Source organism: Macaca fascicularis, chromosome 12, assembly GCF_037993035.2.
Source record: "Macaca fascicularis isolate 582-1 chromosome 12, T2T-MFA8v1.1".
Classification (NCBI taxonomy): Eukaryota; Metazoa; Chordata; class Mammalia; order Primates; family Cercopithecidae; genus Macaca; species Macaca fascicularis.
Window position 1 is genome coordinate 44025444 of NC_088386.1, and position 21597 is coordinate 44047040.

Sequence of the window (21597 nt, forward strand, 5' to 3'; positions counted from 1 at the left end):
TCATAAGAAGTGATGGATATATTTTTATGTCAAGTTAGAAGGAGGCCTTATGTGTACGTGTGTATGTTTGAGTGTATGCGTATATGTAATGCCATAATTACGGGTCTGTCTCCAGTAATTAGAAAGTTGAATATGCTGAAGAGCAAGTAAATTGGTTTAATTGGAGTAAGTGGACTAAGTTGGAAGAAGGAAACAACTTGAATTTGACATATGATTTTGATAGCGAAGGACATCAACGTCATTGGGTACACTTCATAGTTTATTCTATTTTAAAATTGTAAAGCATCTCAGTTTTCAACATTAAATATACAAGTTCACATATTTACATATGTTTCAGGCTACATTATTGGAATTTTGAAGTCATGAAAACATCAGATGAACCAACCTGCAACACCTTGGATTCAGATTGGAAGATAAAGAGAAAGTTTAAAGAATGTGGCCTATAAAGGCGGGTACCTGGAAATATTAACTGACTCACACTGTAAAAATGAGACCAGTTTCTAAACAATAGAGATTGTTTTAGTACGACATCAAGGTTCAAGACAAATGTTGAACTAAAAACTTTACACTCCCCACCCCCAGTTCACACAGGTACCAGCATTGGTGAATTATGATTTTCCTTAGTCAGAAGCACTCATTTTTACCCATGTAGACCATCCTTAGGAATTAAATATTGGTTATTTAATGTAGATTATAATGGGAAGCTGATTTTTTTCACAATGGCAGATTTCAAGGACTTGGTTCCAAACTGAGCTGAAGCTTCCCAATGAGTTTTGTACAGTCTGGGAAAAACCGTGCTGCACTGGCCCACTGTTGAAGGCCATCATGCTCTGTAATATGAGGATATCATCTTATTGCTGATATCTTTGGAGAGTCCCTAGCAGACACAGAAAATGAATGGAGGCAAAGAGTGTGACGGAGGGGACAAGGAAGGAGGTCTTCCAGCTATACAAGTTCCTGTGGGTTGGCAGCGTCGTGTGGATCAAAATGGAGTGCTTTATGTCAGGTAAGTTCTTATTATTACCTGTGGCACCTGCAAAGTTGCACTCCAAAGACTAAGGAGAGAACCAAACATGGTGACTGATGGCTCCTCATATAAATGTGAATAAGTGACCTTTGTGCTAGAAACATATGAGAGTTTTTAATTACCTTAGATTTCCAGAGAATTTTTGTGCATTACTTGTTTATGTAAGGTGTCGTTCTGCTTATCTCTGTAACAAGAATAAAGAAAAATATGATGATTTCTAAAAGAAACATGCAATCATCATTACCACATTCACAGGAGAATGTAAAATACTTGAAGTATCACTTGACTTGAATTACTCTGTCCTTCAGAGTATGTCAGCTGGCTTTTTTGATAAAATTGAGTTTTTATACATAGAAAGTTTCAGTTATTAGACTTCTTAATGCCTTCTGTTAACTAAAAATACATTTCTTTTTTTTCTGCATAGTCTTTAATCTATTTCCTTGCACGTAATAGTAAAAGTGAAAAAGTCATGGAGAAGGCTCTGCATCTTACAAGTAAATAGTCATACAAATAAAATGCCTACTCTTTTCAACGTCAGTGCTATACATCTCTTGTAGAACAAGTTGAATGGAATGATTAAACTGTTAAAAAGAAGTTTTAGTCTTACTTACTAAATAGTTGACATCTAAGTTCCCTACTTCATAGTTTTTCTGTAAGTGTATGAAAGAAGATACCATAAATCTTTCTTTGTGATGTAATGAAAAACTTTCAGAAACAGACTATAACTTTTTAAAAGGTATCTCCTTCCATTATTAAATGGATGCTATTACTCTCAGTGTGACTATTTATAGCCTAGCTTCAACAGAATTTGCCAGTCCAGCAAGAATGTATTTATAGAAATGAGATATTTTTGGTTATGTAAACACAGACTATTTTATGGCATAATAACTCAGAAAGTCAGTTCAGATTCTGTCTTGAATTTGTTTGCTTGTTGTGTGTAAGGCATTTCTTGAGGTAAATCTAGTTGCCAATTAAAAGCATTTTGTCACATAAATTTTACTTCTATAATATTAAAGATGTGATCCATATTTATTGGGGTGAAGGGATAAGAAAGCAGAGAATATGAAGCTCATCCCATGGTAGATAAGATGAACAAACACACATGAGATAACTTCTTCAGAGTTTCTATTGCCAGTGCTGTTAACAAACTACCAGAAATACTTTGTTATAAATATAATATAGCAAGTTATCTGTGTTATACGTTTATACTTATGTTTGTTCTAGTTTGTAAAGAGCAAATGTATATTCAGCATAGAACAAAAGACTCTAAAATCTGGATAATTTTTTTCACTTCATTTTTATTCCTATGAAAGATAAATGAGCTTTTTCAATTTCTGCAAGCAAAAACCAAATTAAGTCTAGGAGTCAAAAACCAAGTTAAAGTCTAAGAAACTGTCAGTTATCATGTTCATGATTTTCCAAGTCTGACTAGACTTTATACGATCTGATATCCTTGTTAGTATGGGTTCTTCAACTTCAAATCTGTATACTGATAATTATTTTGGAAACAAGCTTTCCTAGATTAGGTAAAACACTCTCAAATTAAATTAACCAGTATAGATTTAATTTGTTTGTGTATAACTAAATTACTACTTGAACATGTATAGCTCCTTCTATAGCTCCCTGCTCAATGTGCAGTTTGCTCATAATTTTTAGGTTAGTCTCCAGCTGCTCCTGCCTCAGCGTGGCATTGAGGCTACACATTAAATTTTCCACCTACTTCCAATCTTCTAAGCTTTATCTATGCTGTAAGTTTTTTAACTATTTTTTTCCATTAATTATTACTCTGAGAAATTAATTAAAGAGATACAACTGAAAGAAAGAACCCAGCTGACTTGTTGAGAGGAAATGTTTTTAAAGCGTCTGGAGTACTTTAATAGAATTAAGGAATTCTTGTCTTCAGGTTTAATTTTACAGTTAAATTCCTCTAGGATTCAGTCCATGTACTTTCTTCTAAGTTAAAATGTCGGGCAGTTCCTTTTCACCAAATTCATGAATGCTTCACATGAAAAATCAACAAGATATTATACTTTTTTTCTTGTTGTTTTTGAGACAAAGTCTCACACTGTCGCCCAGGCTGGAGTGTAGTGGCACATCTTGGCTCACTACAACCTCCGCCTCCTGGGTTCAAACATTTCTCGTGCCTCAGCCTCGCGAGTAGCTGGAATTACAAGCACGCACTACCATGCCTGGCTAATGCTTATATTTTTAGTAGAGATGGGTTTTCACCATGTTGGCCAGGCTGGTCTCAAATTCCTGACCTCAAGGGATCCGCCTGCCTCAGCCTCCCAAAGTGCTGGAGTAATAGGCGTGAGCCACTGCGCTTGGCCTGATTTAATTTTATTGAAATCACCACACCTGCAAAAATATCTTTTTGCCCTTCCCTGCTGTGGTTGAACTCATCACTAAAATGAGAATTCTCTGCATATCACCTGAAAAAAATTAGCCTAAGTAAATGAGTAATTTGACAAAGTTGAGGATTTTTGTTTAGATTTTCTACATGCTGAAATTACTTTCATAACTGTCCATAAATATGAATTGCATTTTAAAGCTGGTTCACTTATAGATTTAAAAAAATACTACTTGTGTTTTTGTAGAGATAGAATAATCTGTGTCCAGTATTGTAATGTTTTGTATATGAAATGGAGATTATTGTTTTTGGATGAACTTGATCAGAGGGCTTAAGTGAAGGTTTGGTAAATAGTCATAAATGAAAGGTATTCTCAAGTGAAAAGTATATAATTTCAAAGCATAATATGTATTTAATTTAAAACATTGACATGTTAATATAGTCCTAAAATGCAGATTGTCCATCTCACATGAAATATAGTAACTCCCATTGTAAATAAAAATCAGAGACATCTCTTGTCATTTGAATTAGTATCTAGTCTGTATTGATGAGTATTCACATATCTCACTGACTTTTGTGATCTGAAACTTAGTAACATTGAAGCACCTACACAATTACTAGCCCAGAGACCTGCAAGGCATCTTTCTGCTGCCTAAAACCCTATTTCCTCAAAAGTTTCCTATCTTTTGTCAACTCTGCTTAATTTCTCTCTCTCTCTCTCTCTCTCTCTCTCTCTCTCTCTCTCTCTCTCTTTCTCTCTCTGTCTCTCTCTCTGTAGAGTTTGACTCTTCAGTGTATCTTCAGATATAACTGATCTATTATATCTTTAAAGAAACACACGGGTGAGGGGGAGAAAAAAGAAACCTGTTTTTACATAGGGACAACTTGGTTCTAGATTCCAAGATAAACAGGGACTTGTTCACTCCGACTTTTGTGGACTTGCCAACTTTCTGGTTCGAACCTCAGTATGTTTCTAAATTTCAGTTTTTCCTCAAAGAGCTTTAAAAGTAGATATTCTAGTTTAAAATGAGAGTCGTTGCTTTTATGTAGTTTTCTTTTTCTTTGTTCCTTTCTTGCCTGCTTCTGTCCTTAAGAATAGCATTTTTACCACCTTTAGTCTACTCTTGGTTTTCAAAATACTTTTATTTAATTTTCTATGGAGATCTGTATTTTTCTGAGAAATATTTTGGTTCAAAAGAAAACACAATAGTGTTAAAGGCTATAATTTAGTAGCTAACATAATATTGACAAAGAAAATGCTTTTCCCTAGTGGGAAAATATCCCATAAAGGACAGTAAGACTATAAATTATGCCTTTTTTCATATAATATGTGTAGTCAAAATTATTTCCTGATGTTTTTTAAACTATTTTTACAGTCCCAGTGGGTCTTTGTTATCTTGCTTGGAGCAGGTTAAAACATACCTGCTTACCGATGGAACATGCAAGTGTGGCTTGGAATGTCCTCTTATTCTTCCCAAGGTAACCGTTTCACAATAGATCTACAGCAGTATTTTATTTTTTAGGTATTTTATACATTTGTCTTTCTCATTTCACATTTTATTTTTTATTACTTCTCCAATCATACATTTTAATTCTTTATCTAATTATCATATTTTGCATGCATTTTGGAATACTTAAAAATTGTGGAAAATAATTCATGTCTGAGAGTCATTTTCAAAGATGTCAAATCTATATTCCTATTAAATATTTCATTAAAACCACCTTTGTACCTTTTCATTAGAGCTATATCTAATATTGCTCAGCATTTAATAGTGCAATATTTTCTCTCATTACTGTAACTGCTCAAATCTGCAATGTTATTGTTAGCACTGGCATTGATAAATCTGCCACATATATTCTCAGAATCACAAAACTGAACCCTCATAGCCAAAATATGAAACTGTTTTACTAATTTGTAAGGTGAAAAGTAAAATCATGTAAAATGGTAAAATATTATTTGCTATAGAAATAGGTCATTATTTTGTGAATGTCTATTATAATGCTAATTTTAAAAGTAAAGTTTAGACAATTTTTCCTTCTCATTTGTGTGTCACCACATTCAAAGAAAAGGATTTACATAATAAATAAATTTTTAAAAAAACAAGTAATAGATTTTCAAAATCAGTGACAGGATAATATTAACATAGTAATAAAATGAAGCCAAGGAAAAAGTTAAATGTAGAAATATCATAGCTTTTTGTTTTGTCTTTTTTAAGTGTATTTCATCTGTTTTTACACTGTTAGAACATCAGGAGGTATCTAAAATTTAGAACATTATCAGATATTATACCTTTTCATATGTTTATCTTGGCTGTGTTAGAATTAGGATAATATTCATTATTTACTTTGCCACTAAAAGCTTGAGTTCAGCAGAAGTACTTACTAAGTTATATAAAGTTGCCTTTCTTAAAAACTTGAGAAAGTTTTATTCATATGTATGGCTTAATCTATGCACAACTTTTTTTTAAAGAAAGGGATCTTTTTATTAAATGTTTTTACAGACATATTCTAAACAAAGGCTGTGCTTTTTCCAGGTGTTTAATTTTGATCCTGGAGCTGCTGTGAAACAGAGAACTGCAGAAGATGTTAAGGCAGATGAAGATGTCACAAAGCTATGCATACATAAAAGAAAAATTATTGCAGTGGCCACACTTCATAAAAGCATGGAAGCCCCACATCCTTCTCTGGTGCTCACCAGTCCTGGAGGAGGAACAAGTATGTAATATGGTGAAAGGTTCAGGAATTCTCCTCTCCCTAGGGAAGGAGTTGCTAGAAATCATTTTGCCAAGCATTTTCTCATTCTACTTTTCAAGCATGCACAATGCTTTTAAAATTCTGTATGTTCTATCATTTTATTACAAATAGCAAACTAGTTCTGAAAAAATACAGTGAGGTTATTTCCCAAAATTTCTTACCCAGAGCATTCAGTTAAACAGGCAGAATAAACACTAATTAGTACATCCAAATGCTCTGCAAGTGTGTAAAGCTGAGCTAACAAATCTTCGCTTGGTTTTTAAGAAATAAATGTAGCCTTTTTCCAGGGGGTGGATTGGAATGTGTGGTATCACGTCCCCAAAAGCAGTGTTATTCTTTTAGTTATTTGTTAAACACCTACTAAACAGAAATCACCTTGCTGAAAACTTTTTATATCCCCACCACCACATATGCACATGCATGGGGGCTTTCTTTTTTAAAGATTTCAAAGCTGCAGAAAAGTTGCAAGAATAGTTCGTGGAGTATCCTTCATCTAAACTTACATTTTGTTGCAGAAGTTGCAGTTATTGTGACAATTCAACCCTAAATATTTCAGAGTACAAGGGCACACTCCACCACCATATATGTGCATGCATGGGGGCTTTCTTTTTTAAAGATTTCAAAGCTGCAGAAAAGTTGCAAGAATAGTTCGTGGAGTATCCTTCATCTAAACTTACATTTTGTTGCAGAAGTTGCAGTTATTGTGACAATTCAACCCTAAATATTTCAGAGTACAAGGGCACACTCCTACGTAAACACAATTTAAGGCTCACATTCAGGAAATTTAACATTGATATAATATTATTACCTAACATGCAATCTATATTCAGATTTCTCCAATTGTCCTAACAGTGTCTCTCATAGTTTCATAGAAATTCAGTCTTGACCAGGTGCAGTAGCTCATGCCTGTAATCTCAGCATTTTGGGAGGCTGAAGTGAGAGGATCGCTTGAGGCTAGGAGTTTGAGACCAGTCCAGGGAACACAGCAAGACCTGTCTCTAAAATAATTTAAAAAGGAAAAAAAAAAAAAACTAGCCAGGCATGGTGGTGGCTCACACCTTTAGTCTTAGCTACTCGGAAGGCTGAGGTGGGAGATCACTTGAGCCCAGAAGTTGGAGGCTGCAGTGAGCCATGATCACACCACTGTGCTCCAACCTGGGTGATAGAGCAAAACTCTGTCTCGATTAAAAAAAAAAAAAAAAGAAGTCAGTCTTTTTAAAGATTTATAATGCCATCAAAGATTGTACACAGCATTTAGTGGTTACATGTCTTTATATCAATTAACAAGTCTTTTTCAATTTTTCGTGACATTGAATTTTTTGAAGAGTCTAGGCCAACTTTGCACAGTGTTCCTCAGTTTGGATTTTCCTCATATTTATGTTCAGGCTAAACACATTTTGCTAGGAATACTGTATAGATGATGTTAGCTCCTCATCAGTAGACACATAATGTCGGTTTATCCCATTTTGATAACATTAAGTTTGATTGCTTAGTTAAAACTATGTCCATTTGATTTTCCCATTATTGAAGTACCCTTTTCCCTTTATGATCAATGTGTACTCTATAGAATTACACTTTTTATACTTTGGGACTGAGGAACTTCTCTTTGTAAGGGATAGAATATGAATGCTCTCCAAAGTATTATAATCTAATGTCTGAATATTAATTCAGAATAAAATATGGCTAAACACCAAAGCATTTATGAGGGATTATTGATACTTTCCAACGGAACTCTGAAAAATAGGGATGAAGAGTATAACCTGTAGTGATCAGAGAAGGCTTTATGGCAGAACTCAGATTTGGACCAGCCTTAGAAAATAGTAGGATTTAGACATCTAGGGCGGATAGGAAAAACCTTCTCCATAATGAGTGTAGCATAATAAGGGATGTTGTAGAAACTGACTTGAATAGATTAGACTGATGTAGGTAAATTGGGGCCAAATCATTGATTGCTTTGGATACAAAGAAGAACAGTTGCCATGTCATGCAAGTAATTAAAGATTCACACTTAGAATTCATGTGAAGAGGTGTAACTATGTTTTCTTTCTTTTTTTTTTTTTTTTTTTTTTTGCATACTACCATGGACATACTCTTACCTGTGGTTGCTCTCACATCACATTATATCATATAGTTTTATCTGTTTCTAAAGAGTCTTCTTATTGCCTTTCTAAAGACCCTGTCAGAATCTAGATCTGGCTTCTTTGTCATACCTATATATACAAGTTTAATTATTGAAATTAAAGGTAAATATTTAACTAGCACAGGTAATAATAGGTACACCTCCATTCCCTTTTAAAATGATACTCTTTATGGGATTGATTACTTTTACCAGCTTCAGACATAGCATTTATTTTAGTTTCCTAATTTTAAACTATATTATCATAAGGTTGAGATTTGAATAATTAAAAGTTCAGAAGACTGACTTAGTAGTTTTTCACCTCCCATTATTTAAATACATAAGCATCTGTTTCTGTTTATTCTTATGGAAGGTCTACTTGAATATACATGAAAGCACTTGATGGGTGCCTAGCATTTCCACTTGCCAACTCTGTAACAAAATATCAGCCTTACTTTTGTTTATTTTGTATTTCAATTGTTTTTAAGATGGTAACTATTTTTCCCTAAGTTTTGAAGAAATTTTTTCTGAATCACAGTTATTATCTAAATTCTGTTAGTTGAATATAAAAATTCCAGTGTCTGTATTTTTAATCACTGAACTGTAGATAATTATATAAATACACCGACACCTAAGAAAAAATACAAGTAGGTTGTTTTGTCACTAAAGAGAACATGGTCAGTCATAGGATAATGCTAATGATATTAGTGTTCTCACTATATGCCAAGCATAGTGCCTAAAATATTAATATTTTTCATTTTATTCCTTTAATTACAAACTTTTAAAATCTCTTTTTAACAAGAAAATAAGCTGCAGTTGAGTTTACCTACTGTAATTCTCTCATATCATTGGATCTCAACTTTTCATATATTATATCCAGAAATCATTCTATCAAAGAACCTCTACCATGATAAAATGAGAAAGTCCACGTTTTCCAAGAAAAACATATGTTCACTGCATTCTCTTACTAGTTGAATGTGCCCTATGTAGATTTATTTGGACCCCAGGTTGAGAACCACTATCTCAGAAATTGTTATGATATGATTTGACCTGTATAGTGTCTAGCAGATAGGATAAATATATTTAATCTTAAATGTGTAATTATCCATTTAAGTAAGCGTACCTATGATTGTAGATGAATGTAACTCTACTTGCTAATATAAGTCTCAAAATAGGTATGACAGATGTATAGTTTGAATGGTGCCATTCTCATCTCCTATGCCTGTAACAGACTCATTGGCATTTTCTCATGGAGCCCAGCTAGAGTTCAGCTTCCTTTCCAACACAGCTTTCTAAGCAGCTACCACCAGTTGGTGGGAATTGGCATATGAAACAAATTGTATTTGCCATTTTCATTTTAAAAGGCATAACTTTATAAAATAGTTAGATATCGCAAGGGGCTAAAAAACTGAAATCTAGAATTCTGATGTGATAGAATGAAAATTCTGTATGATGAGTCTGCTTGCTTTTGTTGCCTGTATTCTGTCTGATCTCCAGAAAAACTGAAGGGATTCCAAAAAGCCAGGGAAGGAGAAATGCACTCATGTAAAAAGAGAATATGCAATTGGAACCCAGTACTGAAGATTTTAGCACTTCAACTAAATTTTACATGAGAAACCTATCCTAATAAAAGAATTGAAGTTTGTGGCCATACCACCCTGAATACGCCCAATTATCTAATGAAAGAATTGCAGTCTTTTACCTAAGTTGAGGTAAAAGGCTGTGGCTGTTTCTATAACAATGACTAATTAAGGGCAAAGAAATCACAGCATTAGAAACATGATGTGAAACTAAGCATGGGTTAGTTTGCAATATCACTGCATTTATTCTTCTTATTACTCCCATTATAAGAGATTTGGAGTCCCATTAGACAGAAATTAAGTCTTACTCTAATAGTGAAAATGTTGGGGTAAAGAAATATTACTATACCTGTTCTGAGAAGGTTGCAGTAAGATAACAGAAACATTTTTTATAAGGGTGAACATTTTGTGGTGAAAATGGCAATTCATTTAAATCACCCAAGAAAATATTATGCCACACAGATCACAATTTTCTATTGTAACTGCATTCTTAAAAATTCTAAATCCAACAAAATAGTAATATCACCATTTCCATCTGGACTGCCAGTCTCGATTTTGCATATTCTAAATATTATTAGAATGGCTAATGTCATTATGTATTGCTTTAGCTGCCTATGCTTTCTCAACAGATAAAAAGTAAATAAGCACAATGAGCAGTTACCGAGCACCTTTGGTCAACAAAGGGAAAATAATGTACATTTTTTAAATCAAAATTTAAAATAGTATTAATATATAGAACTATTTTTAATTGCATAGAATCACAGCTTTTATTTACAGATTCAAATTTCCAGATGTCCTTCCTCCCTCTCCCGTCCTGATTTACTCCATTCCTTCCCTCCCTCCCCCACAAAAGAGTTGAGACTGTTAACAGAATTCTTTTTTTCTCTTTCACATCAGATGCAACTCCAGTAGTACCTTCTCGGGCAGCAACTCCAAGATCAGTAAGAAATAAGTCTCATGAAGGAATTACAAATTCTGTAATGCCTGAATGTAAGAATCCTTTCAAGTTAATGATTGGATCATCAAATGCCGTGGGAAGGCTATATGTACAAGAACTGCCTGGAAGCCAACAACAAGAACTCCACCCTGTCTACCCCCGACAGAGATTGGGCAGCAGTGAACATGGACAGAAATCTCCATTCCGTGGCAGCCATGGAGGCCTGCCTAGCCCAGCGTCATCAGGTTCCCAGATATATGGAGATGGTTCAATCTCTCCAAGGACTGACCCACTTGGAAGTCCTGATGTTTTCACAAGAAATAATCCTGGTTTTCATGGAGCTCCCAATTCTAGTCCTATTCACCTGAATAGGACTCCTCTTTCTCCACCTTCAGTAATGCTACATGGTTCTCCTGTACAGTCATCCTGTGCAATGGCTGGAAGGACTAATATACCTCTTTCCCCAACCTTGACTACAAAGAGTCCAGTAATGAAAAAACCAATGTGTAATTTTTCAACTAATATGGAAATACCACGAGCAATGTTCCACCACAAACCACCCCAAGGCCCACCTCCCCCTCCTCCACCTTCTTGTGCTCTTCAGAAAAAGCCATTAACATCTGAGAAAGATCCACTTGGCATTCTTGACCCTATTCCTAGTAAACCAGTGAATCAGAACCCCGTTATCATTAATCCAACCAGTTTCCATTCAAATGTCCACTCTCAGGTACCTATGATGAATGTAAGCATGCCTCCTGCTGTTGTTCCTTTGCCAAGTAATCTCCCATTGCCAACTGTAAAACCTGGCCACATGAATCATGGGAGTCATGTACAAAGAGTTCAGCATTCAGCTTCAACCTCCCTGTCCCCTTCTCCAGTGACATCCCCAGTGCACATGATGGGGACTGGAATTGGAAGGATTGAGGCATCGCCCCAAAGATCACGCTCATCTTCCACATCATCAGATCATGGAAATTTCATGATGCCACCTGTAGGACCCCAGGCCACTTGTAGTGGTATTAAGGTTCCACCCAGGTCACCAAGGTCAACAATAGGGTCCCCAAGGCCATCAATGCCATCAAGCCCTTCTACCAAGTCCGATGGACATCATCAGTACAAGGATATCCCTAACCCATTAATTGCTGGAATAAGTAATGTACTAAATACCCCAAGCAGTGCAGCTTTTCCTACTGCATCTGCCGGAAGTGGTTCTGTAAAGAGTCAGCCTGGTTTGCTGGGAATGCCTTTAAATCAGATCTTGAACCAGCACAATGCTGCCTCCTTTCCAGCAAGTAGTTTACTCTCAGCAGCAGCCAAAGCACAGCTAGCAAATCAAAACAAACTTGCTGGTAACAACAGTAGCAGCAGTAGCAATTCTGGAGCTGTTGCCGGCAGTGGCAACACTGAAGGACATAGCACTTTAAACACCATGTTCCCTCCTACTGCCAACATGCTTCTCCCAACAGGTGAAGGGCAAAGTGGTCGAGCAGCACTAAGAGATAAGCTGATGTCTCAGCAAAAAGACTCACTGCGGAAAAGAAAACAACCACCTACGACAGTGTTGAGTTTGCTCAGACAGTCTCAAATGGATAGTTCTGCAGTTCCTAAACCTGGACCTGACTTGCTAAGGAAGCAGGGTCAGGGTTCATTTCCCATCAGTTCAATGTCTCAGTTACTACAGTCTATGAGTTGTCAAAGCTCTCACTTGAGTAGCAATAGTACCCCGGGTTGTGGGGCCTCAAATACTGCTTTGCCTTGCTCTGCTAACCAGCTGCATTTTACAGATCCCAGTATGAACTCTAGTGTTCTTCAGAATTCACTGACACAGAACATACCTTTAAGAGGGGAAGCCGTGCACTGCCACAATGCAAACACTAACTTTGTTCACAGTAACAGTCCAGTCCCCAACCACCATCTTGCAGGTTTAATAAATCAGATTCAGGCTAGCGGGAACTGTGGGATGCTCAGTCAGTCGGGCATGGCTTTAGGAAATTCCTTACATCCCAATCCACCTCAGTCAAGAATTTCAACGTCCTCCACTCCAGTGATACCAAACAGCATTGTTAGCAGCTATAATCAAACAAGTTCTGAAGCAGGTATGGTTTTATTAGAAAAAAGTACCCAAAGGTACTAAACTTTTCTACTTTTTTAAAAATTTGTACCAAAATATTTATTATGATAAGAAATGATCCTTTCCCCATTGTGAAATTCTCTTCATTTCTTTAGTATTTATAATGTTATTTACAGAATGCTAGGGATTTGTCTATTTGAAAGATTAACAGCTAAGAGGATTCCATGTGTTTCCATTATTTGTTGTCAATCTGTGTCATTTTGAATATTGTTCGACTTTCACTTGGTTGTATAACCAGTGGACTCCAAAATGCAAAATAAGCCATACAAGGCAGGGTTTCCTGGTTCGTGAGACATGTCCTTGGTCTATGCCAATATATAAGCCGTCTCCCTAGCTTTCGTTTGTGTTCAGGTAAATGAAGTTTATCTTGGAAAATCCAAAAAGGCAAAAATAAATGGATTTTTTTTCTTGCTGCTGAACAGAAGTAGGTGAATGGGTAGGAAAAGGTAACTAGAAGTTGTATGAAGTAGAAAGCTGTCTTCTAATGTGTTTTCTTATCCTAGTTTGCTATCCTTTAATTTGTTTGAGAAAACTCAAAAATGGATATTGGCTACTCCGTTTAAAAAAAAAAAAAAAAAAGCTAATTTAAGTTTTCTAATAAAAAAAAGGCTTGAAAACCTGATTTCCAGAATTTTTAATCTTGAAATTGCTTTTTGATCTTCTTGTAGAACTAAACCATTTTTACCATTGACATTAAGGTTTTGAACCCAAATCTATTGTATCTCTTCATCCACTATTAATTAAGGAAACAAATTTATTTAAAAGCAGGCACATTAGAAAAAGACCTGTGTTTTGTGCAATAGGGTCCTCAGAAATTGTTATAAAAGCTGTACAGAAGCACCTAAGAGGTGCTTAGGCATCAGAAAATTTGACTATGAAAACATTAGAAAAATATTTAAAATTCAACACTAATGATTGTGAGAAATGACAAGGAGGAAATAAAAGATGATTGTAAAGACATTATTATTCACCATGAAAACAGTGTGCTATAAAAACCAGATTGCTACTGGAAATGAGAAAACTGCTGAGTTTTTTAATAATAAGCTAGTGTGTAGGTATAATACCATCATGCTGGAAAAGCATTCTAACCCACATGTCTTTGTTGCTGATAGTAAAAGCTTTTTTCTTCCTGGTGTTGCCACTTACACCTGCCATCCTTCACATCTTGTGTTATGTGTTATGTTTTGATGTCATTATTTAATGAAGAACTATTCAATGACCTCTTATGTTAAATATATATAATATATATATATATATGGTTTAGAAGATATTTGAAATTATTAGTGCCTTCTTGATATTCTTAGTATAAAGAATCTCATGAAACTTTATTTTTTATGTGTCTAACAGTATACTTATCTCATAGGGGGCTTCCAACTTTTCACTAACTCATCATATTTCTTTTTAGATAACTCGACACAAATGAAAATTTTATTTTATGTATTTAGCAGAAAAGTTATACAGAGTTCATAACTATTTAAAATACACCGTATTTATTGAGCATACCTTAAATAATTTTGATGAGACATTTTTAGTCTCATTGTATTATACAATTTTGATACCCCTTACCTCAGTTTACTTCATTTCAGGTCTAAGTTCATGTGCAAAGTATATGTATTTCATTGATGTATTTCAATTCATCTATAATGGAAAAGACCAACATTTACTTATATTCTTGTTTCTTTTGATGGTCAAGTTTAGACTTATTTAATACTGTTTTGGTCATTTTTGTTTGTTTGTTTCATTGTAAAACATCTGACCTGTACTGTTACTGCTGGGGGTGTCAAAGCATATAGGTTAAAAATTTATTAGTGTCAGAAAAGTGTTAGCATATAAATAGCTAAAAAGGATAAGGATACATGTCTAGTAATGATATGGATATGACCAACTAGTGTAAGCTAACAGGAAGTATGTGCTTAATAAATACCTAAGTATGAATTTTTTAAGTGTTAAACCTAATAAAATTAAGTACTAATTAACATTCATAGGTCTGATGTGCAGCTGGTTATGAAAACGGATTGATTTACTAATGAATGTAATTCTTTTGATGAGCTAAATATTGAAGCAGTCTCTGATGCCATGTTTCTTTTTGCCATGTAGTGAACTGTGTCAACTGAATGTACCATCACTGTAATTGCCTAGCCTAAATATCTATTTACACTGACATTTATTCATTCATCAAATAACCATTAAGCCTTAAAGGTAGGCATTCAGAATGAGACAGTAAATGATAGTCACAGCTATCCCTGTAGGAGTATTACTGAGTATTCCTATGATACCAGAAAGACATTAGAAGAAAACCACATTTTATTCTTAAAATGTTGCTCTAGCTATCTATCATCAAGGACCTATTATGTACCAGGTGATTTCCCTGTATTATTTCTAATCTGTGCGGTTTTCTAAAGTATAAAGTATTATTGTTCAATTTTACAGATCAGGAGGCTGAGGCTCAAAAAAAGTAACTGTTCTGTAACAAAACCTCAGGATTTGAACTGAGGTTCATCTGATTCTAAAATCCATTTTCCTCCCAGCTGCATAAATTCTTCATCTGAAACATTTAGTGCTCAAAAGTATTGTGTTCCCTTTCAAAATCTTTTAAAATGTTCAATAGATAATGAATTAAATCACATTAATGCATGTTAAAAGCCACATTTGTTAACTATTGATATACTTCAGATGAAAGTCAGTTATTTTTGCCAGTATTATAGCAAGTAATGATTAGAATTTTTATGTCAGTGCAGAAGAAGAAATACCCAAAATGTCAAGAAAACTGCCCCTTATTAGTGAATCACATTTAGTGACCTTTCTTTTAATGAATTATCACCTCACTCAAATTAGAATGGGTTTCCCAGTAGGTGACGTGTCAGTAGGCCTTTAAAAGAGATGCAGATGCTAATCATGTCATTCCAAGCATGGTAGCACAGTGAGGATGAAAGAAACCGTCAGGTAACATGGTCCAGCTGTACTCTGTGGTTACAGAGCTTAGACACAACTCAGGTGACCTCCTGCTAAATCCAGTGCCTTTTTCCACTCTCCTAAGTAAAAGTTCAAAAATATTACATTAAGACATTAACAAGATAATAACTTGCTCTGAAAAATGCTTAGTTCCATTGGTAATCTATTTTTAAATCTTCTTTTAAAGAGAGTTTTCCTATGCAAAACAATCCAAATATTGATTTTTAGGCCTATATGTGAATTATATGGAGCACATTTAAAACATACAACTAAAGTATGGGAATTGAAGGCAAAGATAGTAACAAAATCCGATAAAAGATATTAAATACTTGGAAGAATTTCTAAAACTTATGAATATCCAAGGCTTTATTAATTCTACTTTGTGTTTTCAAGTTGCCTCTCCACTAAAGCTTCAAAATACTTTGCATTTTAAAGTTTACAGATTTCCACTGGCTTTTTCAATATCAAATTACAGATAAAGTTTAATATTTCCACGTAACAGATTTAGAAACTGATCAGTAGGATACTTGGTGACATTCCTCAAGTTGTAAAGCAAATCTCTGTTGGATCTGGCATCCAAACCCCAAAGTTCCCAATTCTCAGTCCAAACACTCAAACTGCCAAATGTAGGTATGTTCTGGAAATCCGTCAGTAGCATACATTTAAAGCAACTTTCCATTTTTAAAGAGAGACACATTTCAGCATGAGAGTGGCTATAGCACATGTCCTATAATATTACAGCTTAAGGAAAACTCCAAAATCAAGTACCCTTGTCTAGCAAACTTCAAAATGCCCAGGCCTCTTTAGTCCTCTGACTACTGCACACGTACTTACCAGATAACAAAAACACATGCCAGTAACCCAAGCCCCTGCAGAGGACTTAGCCCTGTTAGTATCCACACGGTGACCCATCCTTTCCTTTGCCCTACAGTTTTTCACAATTTTCAAAGAAGGAAAAAGATTTAGATTATTCTGCCAACATACTTATTAGCAGCCCTGCCTTCTTCCAGTATGATAAAGTCATTAAGTCATTCAACACAACATAACTTTTTTCACTTTAAAATGACTTTTATGTTCTCTTATTTTTTCCTAATTTAAAAAAAAAAAAGTAATCAGCTCTTTTAAACACATGAAAATTTAATCCTCTGAGGGGACACACTATGGGTTTGTGCCAGAAGAGAAAATAATTCAAACATTTATTTGCCTTAACTCTTAAAGATATGCATGACAAGAATATAAATAAGCCTACAAATAAATAAGTGTTCTTGAGTATTTATATACTTATATTTTTTTAACTGCAAAAGTAAGTTTTCTTTCAGCACAAAATACATTTGATTGAAACTCAGGACAGCCATTAATATGGTAGGTATAAGACAATGAAATAGTGAGACCACAAAAGAACTCTTTGGGTAAAAGACTACAAAGTAATGAGTTTGGTTTTTATGTCCTGTTTGTTCATTTGTTCTTGGAACATAGCAGTAAAGAAAATAAAGGGAGTTGTCATCCTGTTTTTTCTAGATGAAGCTACAGGGGCAGAAAGATTAAGGGATAAAAATGCTCAAAGGTGGATTATACTATAAAGTATCCTTCTCAGGAGATGAGAGGTTTGTATAGAAATAATTCAGTGTTACATAGATTAATGTAGACTGAAGAAAGAGGAAGAGCCTCCTTGATGGCTGTAACTGAATAAACATGAGTTGCTAGTGAACGTATTTTCACTCAAATTTTTAAATGCTTAGATTTTATCCCCCATCTGATGCACAAAGTTTATAGGTTAAAAATTGTCCTCTGCACTTGTTTTTTAACCAAACAACAGAACTATACTAAATTCTGGATTGTGTGATAAAAATCCATGTCTATTATTTTAGTAAATTTTTGTAAAATGAGCCATTTATTCTTTGCTGTAAGATATTCTTAATATAGTCAATGCCTTGTTGTTTGAAAAGGTCTCCTAATATCAGGGTTACCCCACTTATTTTTTTTACATATTCCAGGTTTAACGTTTCCTTGTATTAAAAAAGAAGGAGTTAAAATATGTTCAGCTGTAGACGTTGAGTCTATGTAATCAAAGGTGATGACAGAACTCAGAGTGGTGATGTTTGCTGATTCAGTGATCTATTTTGTACCTTTCAAGAAATAAATTGTCCCAGTGTGCAAATTGGGAGAATTTTATTCCATTACAATACACTGAGCTCACTTATAAACCCACTAGAAATCCTTCAGTTCTCTAGAAGATGCCTAAGCTATTATTACTAAAATCAAGTGGTCCAAAAAACATTTACACAGTTGCAAAACATACCCAGATTCTATGGAGTAATGTTAATTCTGCAATGTTTGAGTCAAAAAAATAATGCTAAAAAATACTCCTATGGTGTCATCAAAATGGATTTAGTTTTCTCATGCGTGTAGTACTAAATAATTCAAATCATAAAATTCTTACCTTCTAGGAACTTCTATCAAACAACATTAATGCCAGCTAAGCCAAGAGTAAAGTAAAAATTATTTCTAAGCCTTATACTACTTGCAAATTCGAAGTAACAACTCACCTTTTTACAGATTAAAAGTGGAACTAGACAACAGAAGTCTGAAGGAGTTGCTGAGGTATTCCTGGGGTTGGAGCTAGTCCAGGGAAGTCCGGAGTATCTATCCAAGACCCATGGGCACAGGTATAAGAGAGAGAATTCATCACAGACATACTAGAGCAGGGCTCCAGTGCTGCATAACTCCACAGGGACCCCTTTCTCACTGTAGCCTGATAAATATGCTCCCTGGAGAACAACTCCGTAGACCATCTCCTACAGAGTTGAGCAACTCAGAGGCCTGATCCTAAAGCAGTATTTTTCAACTTTTTAAAATTCTTCCCACAATAGGAAATTAACTTACATTACAGTCCATTAGACATACATTTATAATGTGTAACAAAAAGTTTCATGAAACAAATACTTATTACATGTAATAACTTCTGATGTTTTTTTATCCCATTCTATTTTATCTTATTCTATTTGGTATTTTTAATAACAGCCATGACCCACTGAAATGATTTTAATGACTCACAAAACAGATTATTACCTAGCACTCAAGTATATAAGCTAACAGAAAGAGCTTCCACAAAATACTAACCTAGCCATGCAATGTTCTTTACATTTTCTTTTCTATTTCATTGATCAAAAATATACTAGTTGGGGCATACTAAATTGATTTTGCAGCCCACTAATAGATTTCAATACTGTTTTAGAATATCCATGAGGTAATTCAGCAAATACTTGTTGAGCACCTAGGATGTGCTAGGCACTGTTTTAGCACTGTAGGTAAAACAGGGAACAGTAAAAGGATACAAAGCTAAGCATATTCATAATCTAGAAACTCAGCCTACTCTGCTCATTAAATAAAATGAGATAAGACTTCCAGTTGGAAGACTGATGAAGCGTTTTAACTATTAGGTACTGTAGTGCACATTAAAGAACAGAAATTCTACCAGCAAGGGACTTATACTCTTTCTCAAGATTTGTTTTCCCACAAATATTGAGACATGTAATAAAAGAGGCATTTAAAAAAAAAAAAAAACCTATGACTTGAGTAAACTGAAAAATCCCAAGCATTTTAAAGTTAATTCCAACAGTTTTCAGAGTAATTATAGGTGTTAAGAAAGGAAACAAAACATGATTACCGGGGCGGGGGGGTGGGGGACAAAAAACAAAAAACCTCTTTTTCTGACTCTGACTCCATCACCACCACAAGACTGAAAAGACTGATCCCCTTGATAGTCATATAGTCATAACTACACAGACACCATATTCCAAGACTCAAGCTGCATCCCTTCTACTGCTCTTTTCTCCTCCCCATCCTCTTGACCCTGTTGAGTGTGGAGAGCATTTCCTTAGATACTGCCATAGCTCCCTTCCCCATCTTCTCTACCTTCTCCTAAGTCCTTTGGTTTGGGACCCCTTCCTCCCTCCTCCCTCCCGTGACGAGAACAAAGTAGACTCTAGTGCCTAAGATTTCCTTTCTGTTGCTGATAAAAGAATGTTAACAATTTACATCAGAATCCAGAGCACAAAGATAGAGATTTGATATGTTTTTGTAAATACACATTACCATTCCCTCTTACTAAAGCTTGAGAAAATAAAGTCTCCTGGAAAAATCTAGTATTCTTATAAAAGTTATCTTTCAATTTATTATTGTTATCATTAAAAATCGGTCCTTTAAATATAGAGGAGAAAATTTCACTATTTCAATGGGATTGAAAAGTGAATTATATTTATTAGACTCACTAAGCCATGATATTTTCTCTTATCTCTACAAGCATTCATTTTTATTAAGGATTACCATTGTCCCTGTTTGCAATGCAAGTACACTTACCAAAGTAAATGATAAAGGTCAGATGGTGAAGGCATACACATTCTATACGACTTATTTCTTAGGTTCTTGAATTTTATGGATAAAAATCAGTGTTTGGGCATATTAATTTAGAAAAGGTTTCTTAGCATAAAGTAGCATTTGTTCAAAATTACAGCTAAACAAACCGGTATAATGAGGTTTTAAAAATACTTCATTGGTCTTCTTGATATGAGCTTTATATTCTCTCTTGTACACATACAAAGACATGTATAACAATATTATTAATATTTAAGAGACAGCCATATAAGAGTTTAGCACAATACAAACAATGACCAGGAAGAAGAGAAACGAATCAAAAGAGGTAGACATTAACTTTGTTTTGAAAAGTAGTTTTAAAAATAAGACAGATAAAACATGTCAAGGATTAAATTAATATTAGGAAAATATCCTTTAAAATTTACTCATACTATTTCTGTGTACACACACATATGCATATACATATATCATGAATTGTAAGTGTGTACAGAATACTGTTTACATACAGAAATTTGTCTGGGCCAGGCACAGTGGCTCACGCCTGTAATCCAAGCACTTTGGGAGGCTGAGGCAGGCGGATTACAAGGTCAGGAGTTTGAGACCAGCCTGGACAATATGGTGAAACCCTGTCTCTACTAAAAATACAAAAGTTAGCCAGGCCTGCCTCAGGAGGCTGAGGCAGGAGAATCACTTGAACCCGGGAGGTGGAGGTTGCAGGGAGCCAAGATCGTGTCACTGCACTCCATCCTGGGCAACAGAGTGAGACTCCATCTCAAAAAGAAAAAAAAAAAAGAAAGAAACCTGTCCTACTGGGCAAGCTACCACTGTCATTTCCTCATCAGACAGACTGTCTTAATCTCTGGGTGTCTAAGCATGAGATCTCACACCAAAGTTTGTTTGGGTGGCTTTCCAGTCTTCTCTCCTACTCTTGAAAAGCAACAGAGACAATGAGAAAAAGAAAGTATGCCAGTTCATGGTGCTGCTGGCCAATGTGAAATAATCACTTTTTCCCAGTAAAGGACTACTCCAACTTACTAACTTGTTCCAGGATCCCAGCTGCCTTTTGGTTATTTAACTGGTAAACATGTAATGAATAATTTCCTTTTTAAAAATCTCAGTGACTATCCTTTTTATTCGATTAAGCACAAAATACCTTGGCTGCAAAAACAAAACAAAACAAAACAAAACAAAAACAGCTTTAACAAAACATTTTTCCTCACGGTTCAACAGACCATAGAGTTTTTGTGCAGAACTATGAAATACGTTCACCAGAGAGTGCCTATTCAAGATTAAGTGGTTCAGAAATAAGCAATTTCCAAATTTCCCTGCATCTATAAAATTTCATACAAATTCAGGGTCCTCTTTGAATGACTGTA

General features: G+C 34.9%; 1 protein-coding gene across 36 annotated transcripts in view; it reads left to right on the forward strand.

Moving 5' to 3' along the window:
• MBD5 (methyl-CpG binding domain protein 5) overlaps positions 1–21597 on the forward strand; it is a 515330-nt gene that overhangs the window by 455796 nt on the left and 37937 nt on the right. For 22 of the 36 annotated variants that reach the window (XR_012421099.1, XR_012421098.1, XR_012421100.1 and 19 more), the window contains 4 exons: positions 338–1006; positions 4754–4856; positions 5912–6092; positions 10725–12860. Coding sequence is in view for 32 of the 36 variants with exons in the window: in XM_074009063.1 (XP_073865164.1) it covers positions 894–1006; positions 4754–4856; positions 5912–6092; positions 10725–12860 (2533 nt within the window). In the remaining 4 variants the exon portion in view is untranslated. Of the gene's footprint in view, positions 1–337; positions 1007–4753; positions 4857–5911; positions 6093–10724; positions 12861–18403; positions 18514–21597 lie in introns of those variants that run through there. The other 14 variants (XM_074009064.1, XM_074009054.1, XM_074009053.1 and 11 more) reach the window with 4 other exon arrangements.